Source organism: Strongylocentrotus purpuratus, unplaced genomic scaffold, assembly GCF_000002235.5.
Source record: "Strongylocentrotus purpuratus isolate Spur 01 unplaced genomic scaffold, Spur_5.0 spur5_scaffold_8, whole genome shotgun sequence".
Taxonomy (NCBI): domain Eukaryota; kingdom Metazoa; phylum Echinodermata; class Echinoidea; order Camarodonta; family Strongylocentrotidae; genus Strongylocentrotus; species Strongylocentrotus purpuratus.
In genome coordinates this window covers 7,459,218-7,474,313 of record NW_022145614.1, presented here as the reverse complement: position 1 = coordinate 7,474,313, position 15,096 = coordinate 7,459,218, and the positions used below count along the sequence as shown (strand labels likewise).

General features: G+C 37.7%; 1 protein-coding gene across 4 annotated transcripts in view; it reads left to right on the top strand.

Annotated features, from left to right (window-relative positions):
* Nucleotides 1-15,096, top strand: part of LOC591586 (probable Na(+)/H(+) antiporter nhx-9) — a 51,734-nt gene that overhangs the window by 23,723 nt on the left and 12,915 nt on the right. For all 4 annotated transcript variants that reach the window (XM_011677023.2, XM_791142.5, XM_003726089.3 and 1 more), the window contains 3 exons: nt 2,242-2,544; nt 3,763-3,926; nt 9,286-9,542. In XM_011677023.2, the coding sequence (XP_011675325.2) occupies nt 2,242-2,544; nt 3,763-3,926; nt 9,286-9,542 (724 nt within the window). The remainder of the gene's footprint in view (nt 1-2,241; nt 2,545-3,762; nt 3,927-9,285; nt 9,543-15,096) is intronic.

Genomic DNA, 15,096 nt, shown 5'->3' with positions numbered 1-15,096 from the left:
TTTGAGCAGATTAAATATGTTGTAGCATAGAATCTGCAAAGATCCCCCCCCCAAAAAAAAAGAAAAAAAGAAGAAGGTGTTTGAAGACAAATACCGGTATTGATAAATACATTTGGGTTTTCTGTTGTACCCAGAAAACCTAAATTTTGTATGCTTTCTTCAATATTCAACTTTAAACACATTTGTTTTGAAAATCTTTGCAGAAATGTGTCTTAAATGACATTCTCTTTCCCATAATGATACAATTTAAGTGAAATTTTGCCATCAAATTTTAGGGGCTCCTGACACTTTAGAGGGGCTTTAACGTGTCACACCGCAAGAACATGCTTGGTGAAATACACCTTGAAGCAAAATGAGAACATCTCCAACTGGTTGATCATGTTCCAGTGTTTGTTACATGAATGTTGTCTGTTGAGAGCCAGGAGGGCATTAACTCCATCTCAAGTGATCAGAGTTGATACCCTTCTGGTTTTGAGAAGGCAATGTGTTACCTTACACTCGTCTGTCAATAGAGTGTGAAAACCCTTGGTACTTTAAGTAGGTAGCGTTTATATTTACACAAACCTGTAACTTCAAACACCAGCCGTCTTCCTCTACGAGTCTTACAGTACCTGGTACTGAATGTGAGAATCTAGTGAATGGTTCTTCAGAAATGCAGTCTCGGGTGGTTATTATCAGATAACCATGTTAGTTTTTTTTTAATAATGTCATTAAATTCATATTACTTTAGGAGTTGTTGGTTTGGCGTCTGTGCATTAGAAGCCATGTACAGAGAAATATGTAATCCACAAAGAAAATTCAGGGCTTTAATGCTGTATCTCCACATATGAAAAGTGCTTGTTTCAGTTTGTACCTAAATAATTATTGTAAGCAGGGATGGATTCAGGATTTTGTTAAAAGGGGTAAGGGCACAGTTCCAAATAATCTCTGTAACATCACACTTTGAAGGTACCTGTTTGGTCTACTTCTTAAAAAGGGGGCACAAAACACAACTGGGGGCATATTTTCTTTCCTTGTATTGTCAAGGTATGCACAATTGGGTTTTAAAAGGTGGGACATTGGCTGGTTGTGCTCCTCCATCACCCCCCTCCCCAACCCCCAAACCTCCAGCACTTGTCAGAATATCATCCCTGGCTTCTAGTCTATTTACACGAAGTGTTAGGGACTGTGAATGAACATGGTATGGATCATGTAGACTAGCTACTATCTTGATTACTTATCGCTGTGTACATTTGAGAGAGGAAGCAATGTCATTTTAAATGAGGGAGAAAAACCAAACGGTGCTATTGTTGTATGTTTCAAAGGTAGATGACTTGACGTTCCCCTATAATGAGTTGGTTCAATAATGCTGACTCTAGGACTGTCAAATATAAACAGCATTATTTGATATGGGGCAATAATGTAATTAATGCATATTAACCTCCTGCAGTTTGTATAGTAATGCTCATGTCACCATTGCAACTTGTAATTGGGGGTTATTAACACGAGCCATGCGGAGACTGTTACCTTCTTTTGTGTGCTTTATTCACTTTTTTTTGTTATTTAGTAGTTGATTCAAATTTTATACATAGATATTTTACCATTCAAGATGATGCCCATGCACCAGTTGCCATGGATATTTATGCTATGGCTTTAAGATCATCGAGAAACTGGAGTTCAATTTGAAATGGGATTGTAATAAGTTCTTTGTCTCCTGTATGTGGATATGGTATTGAAGTTGTGAAGCTATATTCCCTTTACAACACTGGTATTAACATGTATTACTGAAAAGTTATTACAAAGAATAACCTTTCTCTTGGTTGCCATGGAAATTTATGCATATGGCACTAAGATTATTGAGAAACTTGAGTTCAATTTGAAATGGGATTTTTATAAGTTCTTAATCATCTCCTGTATATGGATATGATATTGGAGTTTCAAAGCATCTATTGCTGACAATTTTATTACAAAGAATTTTTTTCTTGAGTTAGAAAGAGTAATAAATTATAAAACAATATTGATTATGAAGATATTGATTATGAAGATATTGATATTTATAAATATAGATCTAACCCTAAATCTAAACCTAACCTAATCCTGACCTAAATCAACTGCAATCCTAACCTCAACCCTACATATTTTATGAAGTAAAGCCTTGAGCTGATGTTGCTTTCAAGAGGAATTTATATCGAACATACGTCTTTTAATGTCACCAATGTAATCTGTATTGATATGATATTAAATCACTATTTCTTTCTGCAGTCTTCCATTTCTCGCCGCTGCCCAAGTATGTCCCGGAGAGCTGCCTCCTCATTGCCATTGGCTTCATTATCGGAGCCCTCTTCCTGGCCAACACTGCGTCGCCGTTCAAGCCAGAGCTCCAGGCCCACATCTTCTTCCTCTACCTCCTACCGCCCATCATGATGGAGGCGGGGTACTTCATGCCTCAGGCTGCTTTCTGGAATAACATAGGCAGTATCCTCATGTTCGCCGTCGTCGGGACCCTCATCAACGCCTTCACCATCGGATTGTCTCTGTGGGGCGTCTCTATGGGCGGACTTCTCCGTAAGTTTGATGTTTAAACATATTTGTGGCTTACACCCAGTAAATAAGATCCTCTGATTGATCTGTAATTTAAAAACAAGTCAGAAAAAATCTTGGAACCAGCAGGACATGAAACTGCCATCTACTGGGTGTAAGCCACAAATATGTTTGAATAATTGAAATTTCTCCCAGGAAGCATTACATTTATAAAAGTTTGATATTGTTTTAGATAAAGGCTGAATATTGAGGGTGTATACGTCTGCAGGAGGACTTATGAATGAGTTTGATGCAGTTACTACAACTAAACCCTAGGGACTTTTTCTAGGTATTTACATTGGAGACTCTTGAGTGAGTTTAATGTTATTAATGATTGAAAAGTACAAGATTTCAGTGCTATTTGGTATGAATCTGCTCGGTGTTCAAGTCAAGCTCACTCATTGTTTGTAGAGTAGGGCATACCCAGTCTATCTGTACCCAACACAGTTCAACTTCCAAAGAAGCTGGTAAGAAATAAACTGCTCGCATTGCATGTAGCAATTTGAGTCATCTTCAAAATTATTTTGAACATGTTAAAACTTCAAATACCTGTGACATCAAGTACCTGTGAGTGAGTTTTTTTTTTCATGAGTCATACCAAGCTATCTTGAGATGCCTCCAGGGCACCCCAGAGGCCACTCTCCACAAGCCACACCAGTGGGGTGTTTCACAAAGCCTTTTTTCAATGACAAATGGCAAAAATCAGTGACAAATCTGCTGATAACCAATCAGAAGCAAGGATTTCAGTAGCTTATAAAAAAAACTGTCATTTGTCACTGACGACTAGTTATGTGAAACACCCTCGTGCTCATGGGTCACTTCGGCACACATCTCACACCTGAAGTGTGAGAGAAGCTCAAAATGAAAAGAAATTGATAAAGCTGCTCATCGTTAATAGTGGTTCTTAGTCAAACTCAATTTCATGGGGAAATTTTGTTGCATTAAGCATATCCATTGGAACCTCCAAGGTGCTAAAAAACAGTTTCTCTTGTATCACATAATCTTCTTTTTTGCAGAATGGTAATAGGAATATCGTTTATGCTTTCTAAGGCCTCGAAGCATTATCTGAATTCTGAATAATACATAGCAATGCCACATCTAATGAGAAACATCGCCATAACTTGCAGTATTCAACAACACGTATGCTTGAGGGAATCGCTGTGACTAAAATGATAATGTCTCTGATTTTCTGTTTTTTTAAAGGTGGAAATACAACCATCAATTTCTTGGAGTGTATGACCTTCAGCAGTCTCATCTCTGCTGTGGATCCTGTCGCTGTTCTGGCCGTCTTTGAGGAGATTCATGTCAATCAAGTCCTTCACATTCTGGTCTTTGGAGAATCACTGCTCAATGATGCTGTCACAGTGGTGAGTCTACTTTGTCATTATAGAGATTGCCTGGTTTTCTCAAATACTTCAGTATGCAGGCCTCACAGGCATTTCCATGCTTACTTCACAACAAACAATATCATGTCAAGAATTGTCCACAACATTGCCATGGTAAAAATATGTCTGATCAATTTTCCGGCAAATTACAGGCACAACTTTGAAGAAAAAACAATCTTCAGTGTTTGGTATAAAAAGGGGATTGTGATTGGGCAAAGCGTTATCCAAGTTTGGCAGAAATGTGTCCTTATGGTGATAATATATTGATAATCTAATATTTCCATTTGTCTGCCAATTACCCCATTATAGTGCTTAGTATATGGTCTTTAATGAGCGCCTAATGTATTGCAGGTGGTAGGTTAATTTACCTTTTACAACTTAATTTCAATTGATAAATGATTAGCCTTGTCAAGTTCAACCACAGTAATAAAGCTGTCATGACATGACATGACACCACCTGACTTTACCAATTCTAACCAACATACATGTATATATGACGAAGTTAGCTAAATGAAAGGTTCCTAAGCCAAATTCATGATCCTAAATGAACAGGTTTTATTCAGAGTTTATCGTATATACTCTTAGCATAGTGCAACACATCATTGATATCTTCAACCATATTGATAGATAGCCTACTTGACAACTATATTGCATCCGATGGGTGTCAAGTTTTGTTTTGTGCAGTGTGTTGTTGTAATCAAGTAGGATACAAAATACAATGTAAACGAAAGATATATAGGTCACCCAGCATGTTTTTTTAAATAAATAATAATTTAAAAAAAAGACAAAGTAGTGAGGCAAAACAAAATGAAAAGGAAGCCGTATTTCAGAAAAAGCGTATTGTTTATTCAAATTTGATCACCCCTATATGTTTTGTTTGTCTTTGCTGCAATCATACGTCTAAACTTCCTCTATTTATTATGGTTTATGAAGGTCAGGATCGCTCAACAATTTATGAATCTGTTAAATGTGGTCATAACTTAATTTCATGTATATAAGGTCATTTGCAGGCTTAGACTGAAGTCTGTACAATAGTATTAGTGGTTTTGGAAATAAAAAGAGGAAAGACTCATTATTAGTTTATTATTTATATGTATTGTGAACATCATTGATAGATAAGAATATTCTGCTTTCAATGCACAAATAATTGAAATCATATTGAGATGAAATTTATGCCCCCAAAAAATTCAATACATAAGCTTATATATATTTGTATTACATAATTCTATGGTGCTTTATCTTTGTTTAGTTTCATCTAAAATTACCTTTTACTGTGCTATGTGAAGAAAAGAATAAAGAGTATGCTTTTTCAGGACAGGATTTAAATTTTTGTTCTTCAAATAGGCAACAATACTGTTTTTCTTTTATCGCTAAATTGTTCTAATAAAATATTATGTTTCAATTGGGCAAATTTGGTTCAAAAATATTGATTTAGAACCTTTCAATGTGTTGCCAATTTAAGGTTTTCAAAGCTTATTTTCCTTTCTAAAATAAGTCATGGAAGAAGAATGGATGCAGCTAGTGTACGGGTATGCAGAACCCTTTTCCCCTTTTCTACTTATCAATTGGACATGTTTTGTAGGGCTCTGAATCCAGAGTTATTGAGGCAAACCGCAAAATATGGGATGATTGCCCCAAAAGGGAACTGCATGTGTCTTGAAGTAGGAGGCAATACAATATTGTGCTGGTAGTACCTGGTACTATATTGATGTTCATGTACAGGGAAGTAACAGCCCTTGATTCTGATTCTATACAATCATTTGTAGCGGCTCTTACATTCGCCCTACTTACATTCGCCCTACTTTCACCATACATTCATGTCTCCAGTATTTTTCCATCACGGTACTTATTTATATTCATTATTCGGACCACGTGTGTTTTTCCTTCCAATCGCGCATCGTGGTTCCGCACTGTTCACCCCGCGTATTTTCAACTCCACGAGGTTTTTCTTCACTCCCGCTTTCACCTTGGTCGAGTCAAGACATCTCCGCAATTTCCTCTCCAGGCTGTATTCTTCCGTGCCTTTCGTCTTTTCTACGGCACGTCAACTCTTTCTCTGCCGTGTTCATCGGGCTGCAGTCTCCCAGTGGAACGTTATAGTCAGCACCGACATGGCGCCTGACTCTCCGCTGGGAGCTGCCAGTGTCTTCGTTCCGGTAGCTCTTTCCACTCACGAGCTCATCATTTCACCGCAGCTCATCTAAACATTTCTTCATCAAAGTCCGGCGCATCAAACGAGCAACTATTTCTACTCAGCACCAGTGCCGGCTTTGCATGTCTACCTTTCTACTTTTCGCCTCCGACATCGAACGACCACTGTTCCGTCGTCGAGCGCCACATCTCGTCTCTTCTCTTCTCGCCTGAGAGCTTCTTCACATCTTCATCACGGACGTCAGCGTCGAGATTCTTCACGGCTCTTCAGCCACGACAACGAAGTTACATCTCCGCCTCTTCAAGCCTCCGCACATCATCGCGTGAGCCCCTTCCTTCGTTCTTCTCAACTCTCTTCATCTTCATTGGACTTTCGACGCCATTTCTATTCTGTCGTAAGCTCTATTCATTCAATTTCATTATATACATCGCATTTATTCATGTCCATTCTCATTCATTACTATTTCTATGTAACTACGTGCAATATCTTCAATTCTCATTCCGAGTCATCGTTTGTGCTTGGCTACACTTTGCAAGTGTACGGCCAGCCTCATCACTACCTAATAAACTTAACGAAAAGGGAATACTTTCTTTCATGTATTTTATTGTCAGTGCAACCTTGCTTCCTCGTAGCTAAAATAGAAATAAGAGTTATGTTGTGTGACGAGTGAACACGCTTTCAAATATCCATTCACAATACCTCACACTCATATCTCTAAAGTGGTGACCCCTCGTTTACTTTGAAGCTTGGTTGTACGATTTTATTATTCCCAGACTTTTTGGACTTAGCAATGTTTTATCAACTGTATTCATTCTGGATTTTGTATCAAATGTTTTTTATGCTCTTGCATTTATACGCGTTTATTCGATGCATACCATGTCAATACTCACTGTTCAATTTTTGGCAACTAAACAGCCGTTCGCATACCATGCTTGTTGTATTACATTCTTTCAACATGCCATGCTTGTACATTTCTTAGGCTGTTGTGAATTACTGCATACACTATACAATACATGCACTTTTACATTTTTATCAGCCATTGATTCTTGTGACATTTTGTACTTTGCTCATTTATATCTTTATCGCCTTTTATCTGTGTATTGCATACACAGCTTCAATTCTGGCAGGGGAGTAATGTAGCGGCTCTTACATTCGCCCTACTTACATTCGCCCTACTTTCACCATACATTCATGTCTCCAGTATTTTTCCATCACGGTACTTATTTATATTCATTATTCGGACCACGTGTGTTTTTCCTTCCAATCGCGCATCGTGGTTCCGCACTGTTCACCCCGCGTATTTTCAACTCCACGAGGTTTTTCTTCACTCCCGCTTTCACCTTGGTCGAGTCAAGACATCTCCGCAATTTCCTCTCCAGGCTGTATTCTTCCGTGCCTTTCGTCTTTTCTACGGCACGTCAACTCTTTCTCTGCCGTGTTCATCGGGCTGCAGTCTCCCAGTGGAACGTTATAGTCAGCACCGACATGGCGCCTGACTCTCCGCTGGGAGCTGCCAGTGTCTTCGTTCCGGTAGCTCTTTCCACTCACGAGCTCATCATTTCACCGCAGCTCATCTAAACATTTCTTCATCAAAGTCCGGCGCATCAAACGAGCAACTATTTCTACTCAGCACCAGTGCCGGCTTTGCATGTCTACCTTTCTACTTTTCGCCTCCGACATCGAACGACCACTGTTCCGTCGTCGAGCGCCACATCTCGTCTCTTCTCTTCTCGCCTGAGAGCTTCTTCACATCTTCATCACGGACGTCAGCGTCGAGATTCTTCACGGCTCTTCAGCCACGACAACGAAGTTACATCTCCGCCTCTTCAAGCCTCCGCACATCATCGCGTGAGCCCCTTCCTTCGTTCTTCTCAACTCTCTTCATCTTCATTGGACTTTCGACGCCATTTCTATTCTGTCGTAAGCTCTATTCATTCAATTTCATTATATACATCGCATTTATTCATGTCCATTCTCATTCATTACTATTTCTATGTAACTACGTGCAATATCTTCAATTCTCATTCCGAGTCATCGTTTGTGCTTGGCTACACTTTGCAAGTGTACGGCCAGCCTCATCACTACCTAATAAACTTAACGAAAAGGGAATACTTTCTTTCATGTATTTTATTGTCAGTGCAACCTTGCTTCCTCGTAGCTAAAATAGAAATAAGAGTTATGTTGTGTGACGAGTGAACACGCTTTCAAATATCCATTCACAATACCTCACACTCATATCTCTAAAGATTCAATGTAATAAAGTATATTGACTTGTTGCATACATCAAAGGCATAGCATGGGTTTATCTATTAGGGAGGGGGGCACTAGCAACATGGGAAGGGGAACCACCTGGCTTACTAGGCTACCAGTAAGTTTTTTTTTTTGGGGGGGGGGGGGTTGTAGGTGGGGAACCTGTCATCTACTTTTGGTTACAGTATCCTTTTTCACTCTCTGTTTCATTCTTTCTCTCTTTTTTTGTCCATTCCATTTGGAGGGGAGGGGGGATGTGCCCATCTAACTATGCCCCCATTTTAGAGAATACATACAAATCAGGTCCAGGTAGTTGATGTAAAGTTTCATACTTTGACCTGAAAACGAATGTGCTCGTCGGTAAGCAGCCCCCTGGGAATCTACTTCTTTCTCCCTATACAAGACACCAGGAAGTCACCATTGTTAAAAATCGAAATTAAAATTACAATCACATCTTTTCATTCAATGGTCTGTACTAGTCTGAAGTTTTTCAGGTGTTTTTGCAACTCAGTAGAACATATTTGCAAAGTCTCTGTGCTTTATGTATTTGAACATTATGGTTATTATGTTTTTTTGTTTTTTGGGGAGTTATTTGATGAGAATGGGGGAGGACACCTCCACCCACGATACATCATCTTTGATTTGCTTCCTATCCCAGAGACTGGATGATCGACTTATCAAATGCTGTGAGAGCGTTTCAAATGGCATGTCAAGGTACAGTCAAACCTGCTTTTGTGACCACCTGTATAGAAAGACCACCTGTCTACAAAGACCACATTTTTTGTTTCCCTTGGAAATGGTTTCTCATTGAAACATGTACCAAAAGAACCTGTTCATAAAGACCACCTGCCTTTAAAGACCACTTTTCTTGTCTCCCTTGGGTGGTCTTATAGACAGGTTTCACTGTACTAGAACGATGGTTTCTTATCTCAATCCTAGGTGCTGTACCGTGTCTTTGAATCTTTCAACGAGATCGGAGGAGAACACCTTGCAACTCAGGACATCATCTTCGGCTTCATCTCCTTCTTCGTGGTCGCGTTCGGAGGTATCCTGATCGGTCTCATCATGGGTTTCCTCACAGCGCTCATCACCAAGTACACCTACAAGGTACGCGTCATCGAGCCCATCTTCGTCTTCGTCATGGCCTACCTCTCCTACATCATAGCTGAGATGCTCACCTTGTCCAGTATCCTTGCGTGAGTAGTACCACCGTCAGGGGCCAGTTTCACGAAACCGTAATAAGTCCAAGTTCGTGGACATCCCATACAAATGCGCACTAATGCTGTAACACATGATTCGATGGGATGTCCAAGATGTTAAAGTTAGACTTATGACAGTTTCAAGAAACTGCCTCTAGACTTCTAAGATGTTTTCTTCAGATGTTACCTCATATATACTATTCAGTATGATTCTATGGGATGTCCAAAAAGTTAAAGTTAGACCTATGACAGTTTCGAGAAACGGCCTCTAGACTTCAAAGATGTTTTCTTCAGATGTAACCTCATATATACTATTCAGTATTTTGCAAGCTTTAGCTACTAACAGGGGGGGCATTTCACAAAACTTGTCATCAGTGACAAATGACAGTTTTTGTTATAAGCTACCGAAATCCTTGTTTTTGATTGGTTATCAGCAGATTTGTCACTGATTTATTGAAAATAAGCTTTGTGAAACGCCCCCAGGTCCCTTCTCAAGTTGTTTGTTTACTCATTGTGTTGTTTAAAAAAAGGAGGAGGGTTAAGCCGTTAAAGTCAATATGTTTTCTTGCAGGTTGGATACTTGCCTTAATTATCATAGTCACAAATATTGTTTATCTTTAGATACCAGTATTTATTACATAGATATTAAATGTGACTGGTGTGAAAATGTTTTGTATCTATTAGTCTTTTATTGATCATTAGCTACAATGTATAGTTAGGTGATAAGGTGATTAGGCAAAACAAGCAGGGAAGCCATTAAATTGGCCTTAAACAAACAATTGTAAACAAGCTGGGAGAGGAAACCATGACATCAGCATTTAATCTTTGAGTGGGAATTTCCTTTTTGAAGATTTCCTCATGTTTGTAATGTGTAGATAATCTCATTGTTTCAAGTCCAAGGGGCCACAGTACAAGTTCATCAAATTAGGCATATGCCCGTTTATTTGATCAAGGTAAAGGTTAACACTTGTTTCACGTCAAGTGTTTCCTAATTCATTTCTTTCTGGAAGTGATGTTAAAAAGAAGGTTGAGTTCATGTAAAGTTTTTGAATAGCATGTAAGCTTTCTTGTTCGTTTTGTGTCAGTTTGGAGAAGTAGCATAATAGGGTGGTAGTATTTAGAGATGTTCCCTGACAAGGAATAGGCTTCAGATACCCTTACATGTGAATTATGACAAGCAATAGCTGAAATTAGTCCAAATTCTCATGCATAATGTTTCAGTGTATCCAGGCCTGACACATTATATTTGTGATGAATTGAAAGTTTGTTATAAAAATTAGGAACCTATGAAGATTCGAAATGCTGAAGAGTAGACTAGGTTTTTCTTATTGATCTGAATTAATCCGACCATTGCATAGAGTAATAACTTGTGATTAATTTGGTGCTGATGTTCGACTTGAATCAATCACGGCAGCTTAGTCAGTATATTTGTGATGAATTGAAATTGCACAAACAAAAAGATATGTATAGAGAATTACAATTTTCCTATTATATGGATGATGTGATACTTTTAAAAACATGGTATTATGGGCTTTGTTCTGCAGATTTTACTAGCAATTCACTGTCATTTTTTTTAAATGCTGTTTATTCTAGAAACCAAAAAAATATTAGGATTCGAACAAGTTTTTCATTGCATATATTGTTTGCACTTCTTTGATAATTACAGACATTATAAATATCACATTAGATTATCACTTATCAGACTAACTTCCTTTTGTCCATCAAATACATGGTGTTTGTTTTGTTGATAACACTACTGATTTTGGTAACCTTTACTCTTCAAAATTGTCGGGTATTTTAAAGGGTTTTCCCCAAACACAGCCCTAAATTTCCAAACATTTTAACAATGGGCTTTTTTCACCCATTGGCTTAAGGTATCTGCTGAAAATATACAATTAACCCTTGTATTGCCATTGGCACTTAAAAAATGACCCAATTGTATCTAAGATTTTGGAACAAAGAAGAGCTGGTTTCTTGAAATTAGAGATTTCATTTTTGGTATGTTTGATATTATTAAACAGTAATTATCTCAAGGTGAGCATTGAGAAAGTCAAATTTTTTTAAATACAATTCTTCATCCATGAAACATTTGTAAGCTTTATGTCACCATATAGGTTAAAGATACTACCGGTATGTCCCTTTTGCAGCCAACATCATTTCAAGCCCTTTTGTTTTGAGAGAAGTTCTAAATTAGTATTGTCTTTCAAATGCTGTTGAGATTTAACCTTTTCATTTTTAGGCCTGCAAATGGGATATAGTACAATGTACCTTTAAGTTCCAAGGAATAAAGATCAGTCTAGTCTTCATTGCGATGTTGCAGTCTTTTGATACTCATGTAATATACCTTTTAACCAAGATTCTGTCAATGCTGACACCTGAGTGTTGCCCTAGATATAATAAGGTGACTTTTAATTGACAATGGCTTTACAAGGATTAATAGGATATTTATCGTCATCATCATCACCATCAGTATTTTTATTGTTATCATCATCATCATCGACATCATTTTGAGGGATCCCCTGAGTGTTACCATGGTGTACATTGGGTATCAAAAGTTACCAGTGTTAAATGACGGGTAATACACTCATGTAAATCAAGGGTAACATCTGCCTTAGACTGTCAAGAGTATTGTTGGTTATGCTAGGTTTACTTCATGTTCCCGGCGGCCACGGCAATCACGTTTCAGGCCACCATGGACAAAGTGATGGATGGAATGGGTAAACGTGACAGGCAGAGATTGCCATGGATGCCGGGCCGGATTTTTAAACTGTCAACAAATTTGCCATGGCAGTCACGGTGCGGATGGGAAACCTATAGTAGGCCATAGTAAAACGGGGTGAACGCAACAAAACGTAACAGTACGTAATGAAAAAAGTTGGCAAGGCGCATATGATGGGTAACACCCGTGTATAAAACCAAGGGTAAAATCTGCCTTAGACCATCAAGCGTAGTGTTGGTTAGCTTTGGGGTAACTCCCTAAAAGAGAAAATGTTGATATCAAAGCTCCAGACAATAAACTGCCTTAGGCCGTCATGGGTATTGTTGGTTAGAACGGGGGTAACATCCTAAAAGAAGATTTCGATATGAAAGCGCCAGATAAACAACTGGAATAGACTGACATGTTTTACCTGGTAGTGTACGTGCACATACAATTCCACCACAATATGTATTTTGTGCCACAAAGCAGCTAGGCCTCAATGCAGAAATAGTTTGGGCTTAGCAAACCGTAAATTTTAAACGCTCCAAACAATTTTGCAAACAATGATTATATGTGTTAGAAAACACATATATTCACAACTCTGTATTTGTAATTTTAACTTAATGCATGTATTTGTACTCTGTAGTTCCCTAAATGTATCTTTTGTATAACTCTGTCCAAAGGCTCAGACCGGGCCAAGCATGCAGTACTAGCTAGCACATAGACATTGGTTTCATTTTTAATGAACTCTCGTACTCATTGTAAACTGTTTCAGTAAGTGCTTTGTCATGTAGTACCTGTCCTTCAGCATTCAATTTGAATAGACACTCGTACTCAAGTGTAAAGTTATAAACAGTGTCAGAACTTTCAGTAAATGCTATGTCATGTAGTGCTTGTCCTTTTGCATTCACTGCCCAGTGTTCTGCTAAGTCAGTTAAACCTGACGCAAGGGACTTCAATCTTTAAAAAGGGGAAAATTTCAACTTCCTTTTATGTAAACTTGACTTTAGACAAAGTTTAAACCCTGCTTCAAATTTAAGTTTGTTTGTTTGTTTGTTTGTTTCTCGAAACCATGGACATCTTGGACATCCTATTGTAACCTGTGTTATAGAATCAACACTCGTATCTGTGGGATGTCTACAAACTTAGACTTATGACGGTTTTGAAAAACTGGCCCCTGATCTATTTTTTGTTGTTGATCAATCTACTGATATTTGTGTTTGGTCACTTGTTACCATTGCCCATTATTGTATTTTACCAATCTTGCAGACATGGAATGTGGGCATTGTGTGTGCGTGTTAGTTTTGTTCGAGCTGTTAGGGATTTTTAAAATTGTGGTTGCCTGCAGCTTACAAACATTTGGCCTTAACTTAATTTGAATAGGAAGAAAAGTGTGCCCCATTTTTTTTTCTCAGAACATTTACCACCCAACATCATGGTTGAGAACAATGGAAATTAAATAAACCCTTTTGCTGACACAGAATACTTCATTTAGGGACATTCCCTTTAATTTTTGCACTAGGTCTATATATCTCAAGTATAAAATCAGCTTTTCACTTTCCATACTTGATTATCTTAGTATAAATCAGATTTCATTTTATTTGGTATTACTTCTCAATCCTTGGTTTCAAAGGAAACTCTTTTTTGTTAACTCACAAACAGGATATGGTCCTCTTTACTTGTACTTTTACAAATAATTATAACCTGACTCACTCTAACAAGGAAGTTGAATTTTGTAAAAGTAATATAAATTTGGTCTCTCTGAATTAGTCTCGCTTTTGCCTACTTTGATAGTAGGTGATTTAGAAATTAGCATGACTTTGGTATAAATGACTTAGTTGTTATCATGTGTTCTAGTTGTGTGATGGAAATATTATTTCATGAATTGACACCAGACCTTTCTCTGACTCTTCAATAAAAACAAAAAATGCATGAAATTATTATCAGAAATGAGCTCACATGCTATTCCCAATTTAAGATGAGATCCCATGGACAAAAATGTATTAAAACTCAACATGAACTATTTATCAGAAAAGGAGCTCTTTTAGGTCTTATACCGAGTTTAAAATGGGTTTTTAGTTCAAATCTCATCATGTATTGCCATACCATAGATTTCAGATCAATTTCACGGATGACATTCTTTTTTTTAATTTGTATAGTGTTGAGTGCGTTAGTTAATGAACTCATAATCAAATCTTTGACGTGAAATGCACTCTTGTGCATCATTGTGTCAGGCAATTCTAAAGAGATTTAATTTGAAAATGAACATAAAAATCTGCAAATTGTCTGTTCATGTGCTCAATTTATCCTTTTCCACATAGTTGTAAGTCTACTAAAACAGTGAAACTGAGCAGTAAAGTTGGATGTAACAATACAAAACTATACACAAGTGGGTACAAGGTACAACATATCGAAAGAGAAAGTAGTACAGTGTTCATGCAATTGGATTATACAAAAGTTGTTAGAAAACTTGTAAGAGTCATAACATTTTGTTTCTTTAGGGACATTACTTTTTTTAAACGAACAGTCAAGTGACACTTGATGAAGAAGACGAGTGTGTATCTCCTTTATGTTTTATGCTTTTAGTTTTTAATTTTTTTTAAAACAAGTTCTGCTGCATTTAAAAGGGCCATTCACTTTATTGAGGCAGAAAAATAACTTCTTTAGACCATACAAATTTCACATGAAAATTGTGTGAAGAAACGTCATATAAAGAACCATTGTATAGTAAAAGGGGCATACAGAGTACAAAACAACATTGTATAAAGAAAAGTTGTATAAGAAACTTCTTTAAACAGGTCAATTTGCTGTCCAACCATCAGTGTGAGCTCACGATAAGCCCCGCCCAGTTAC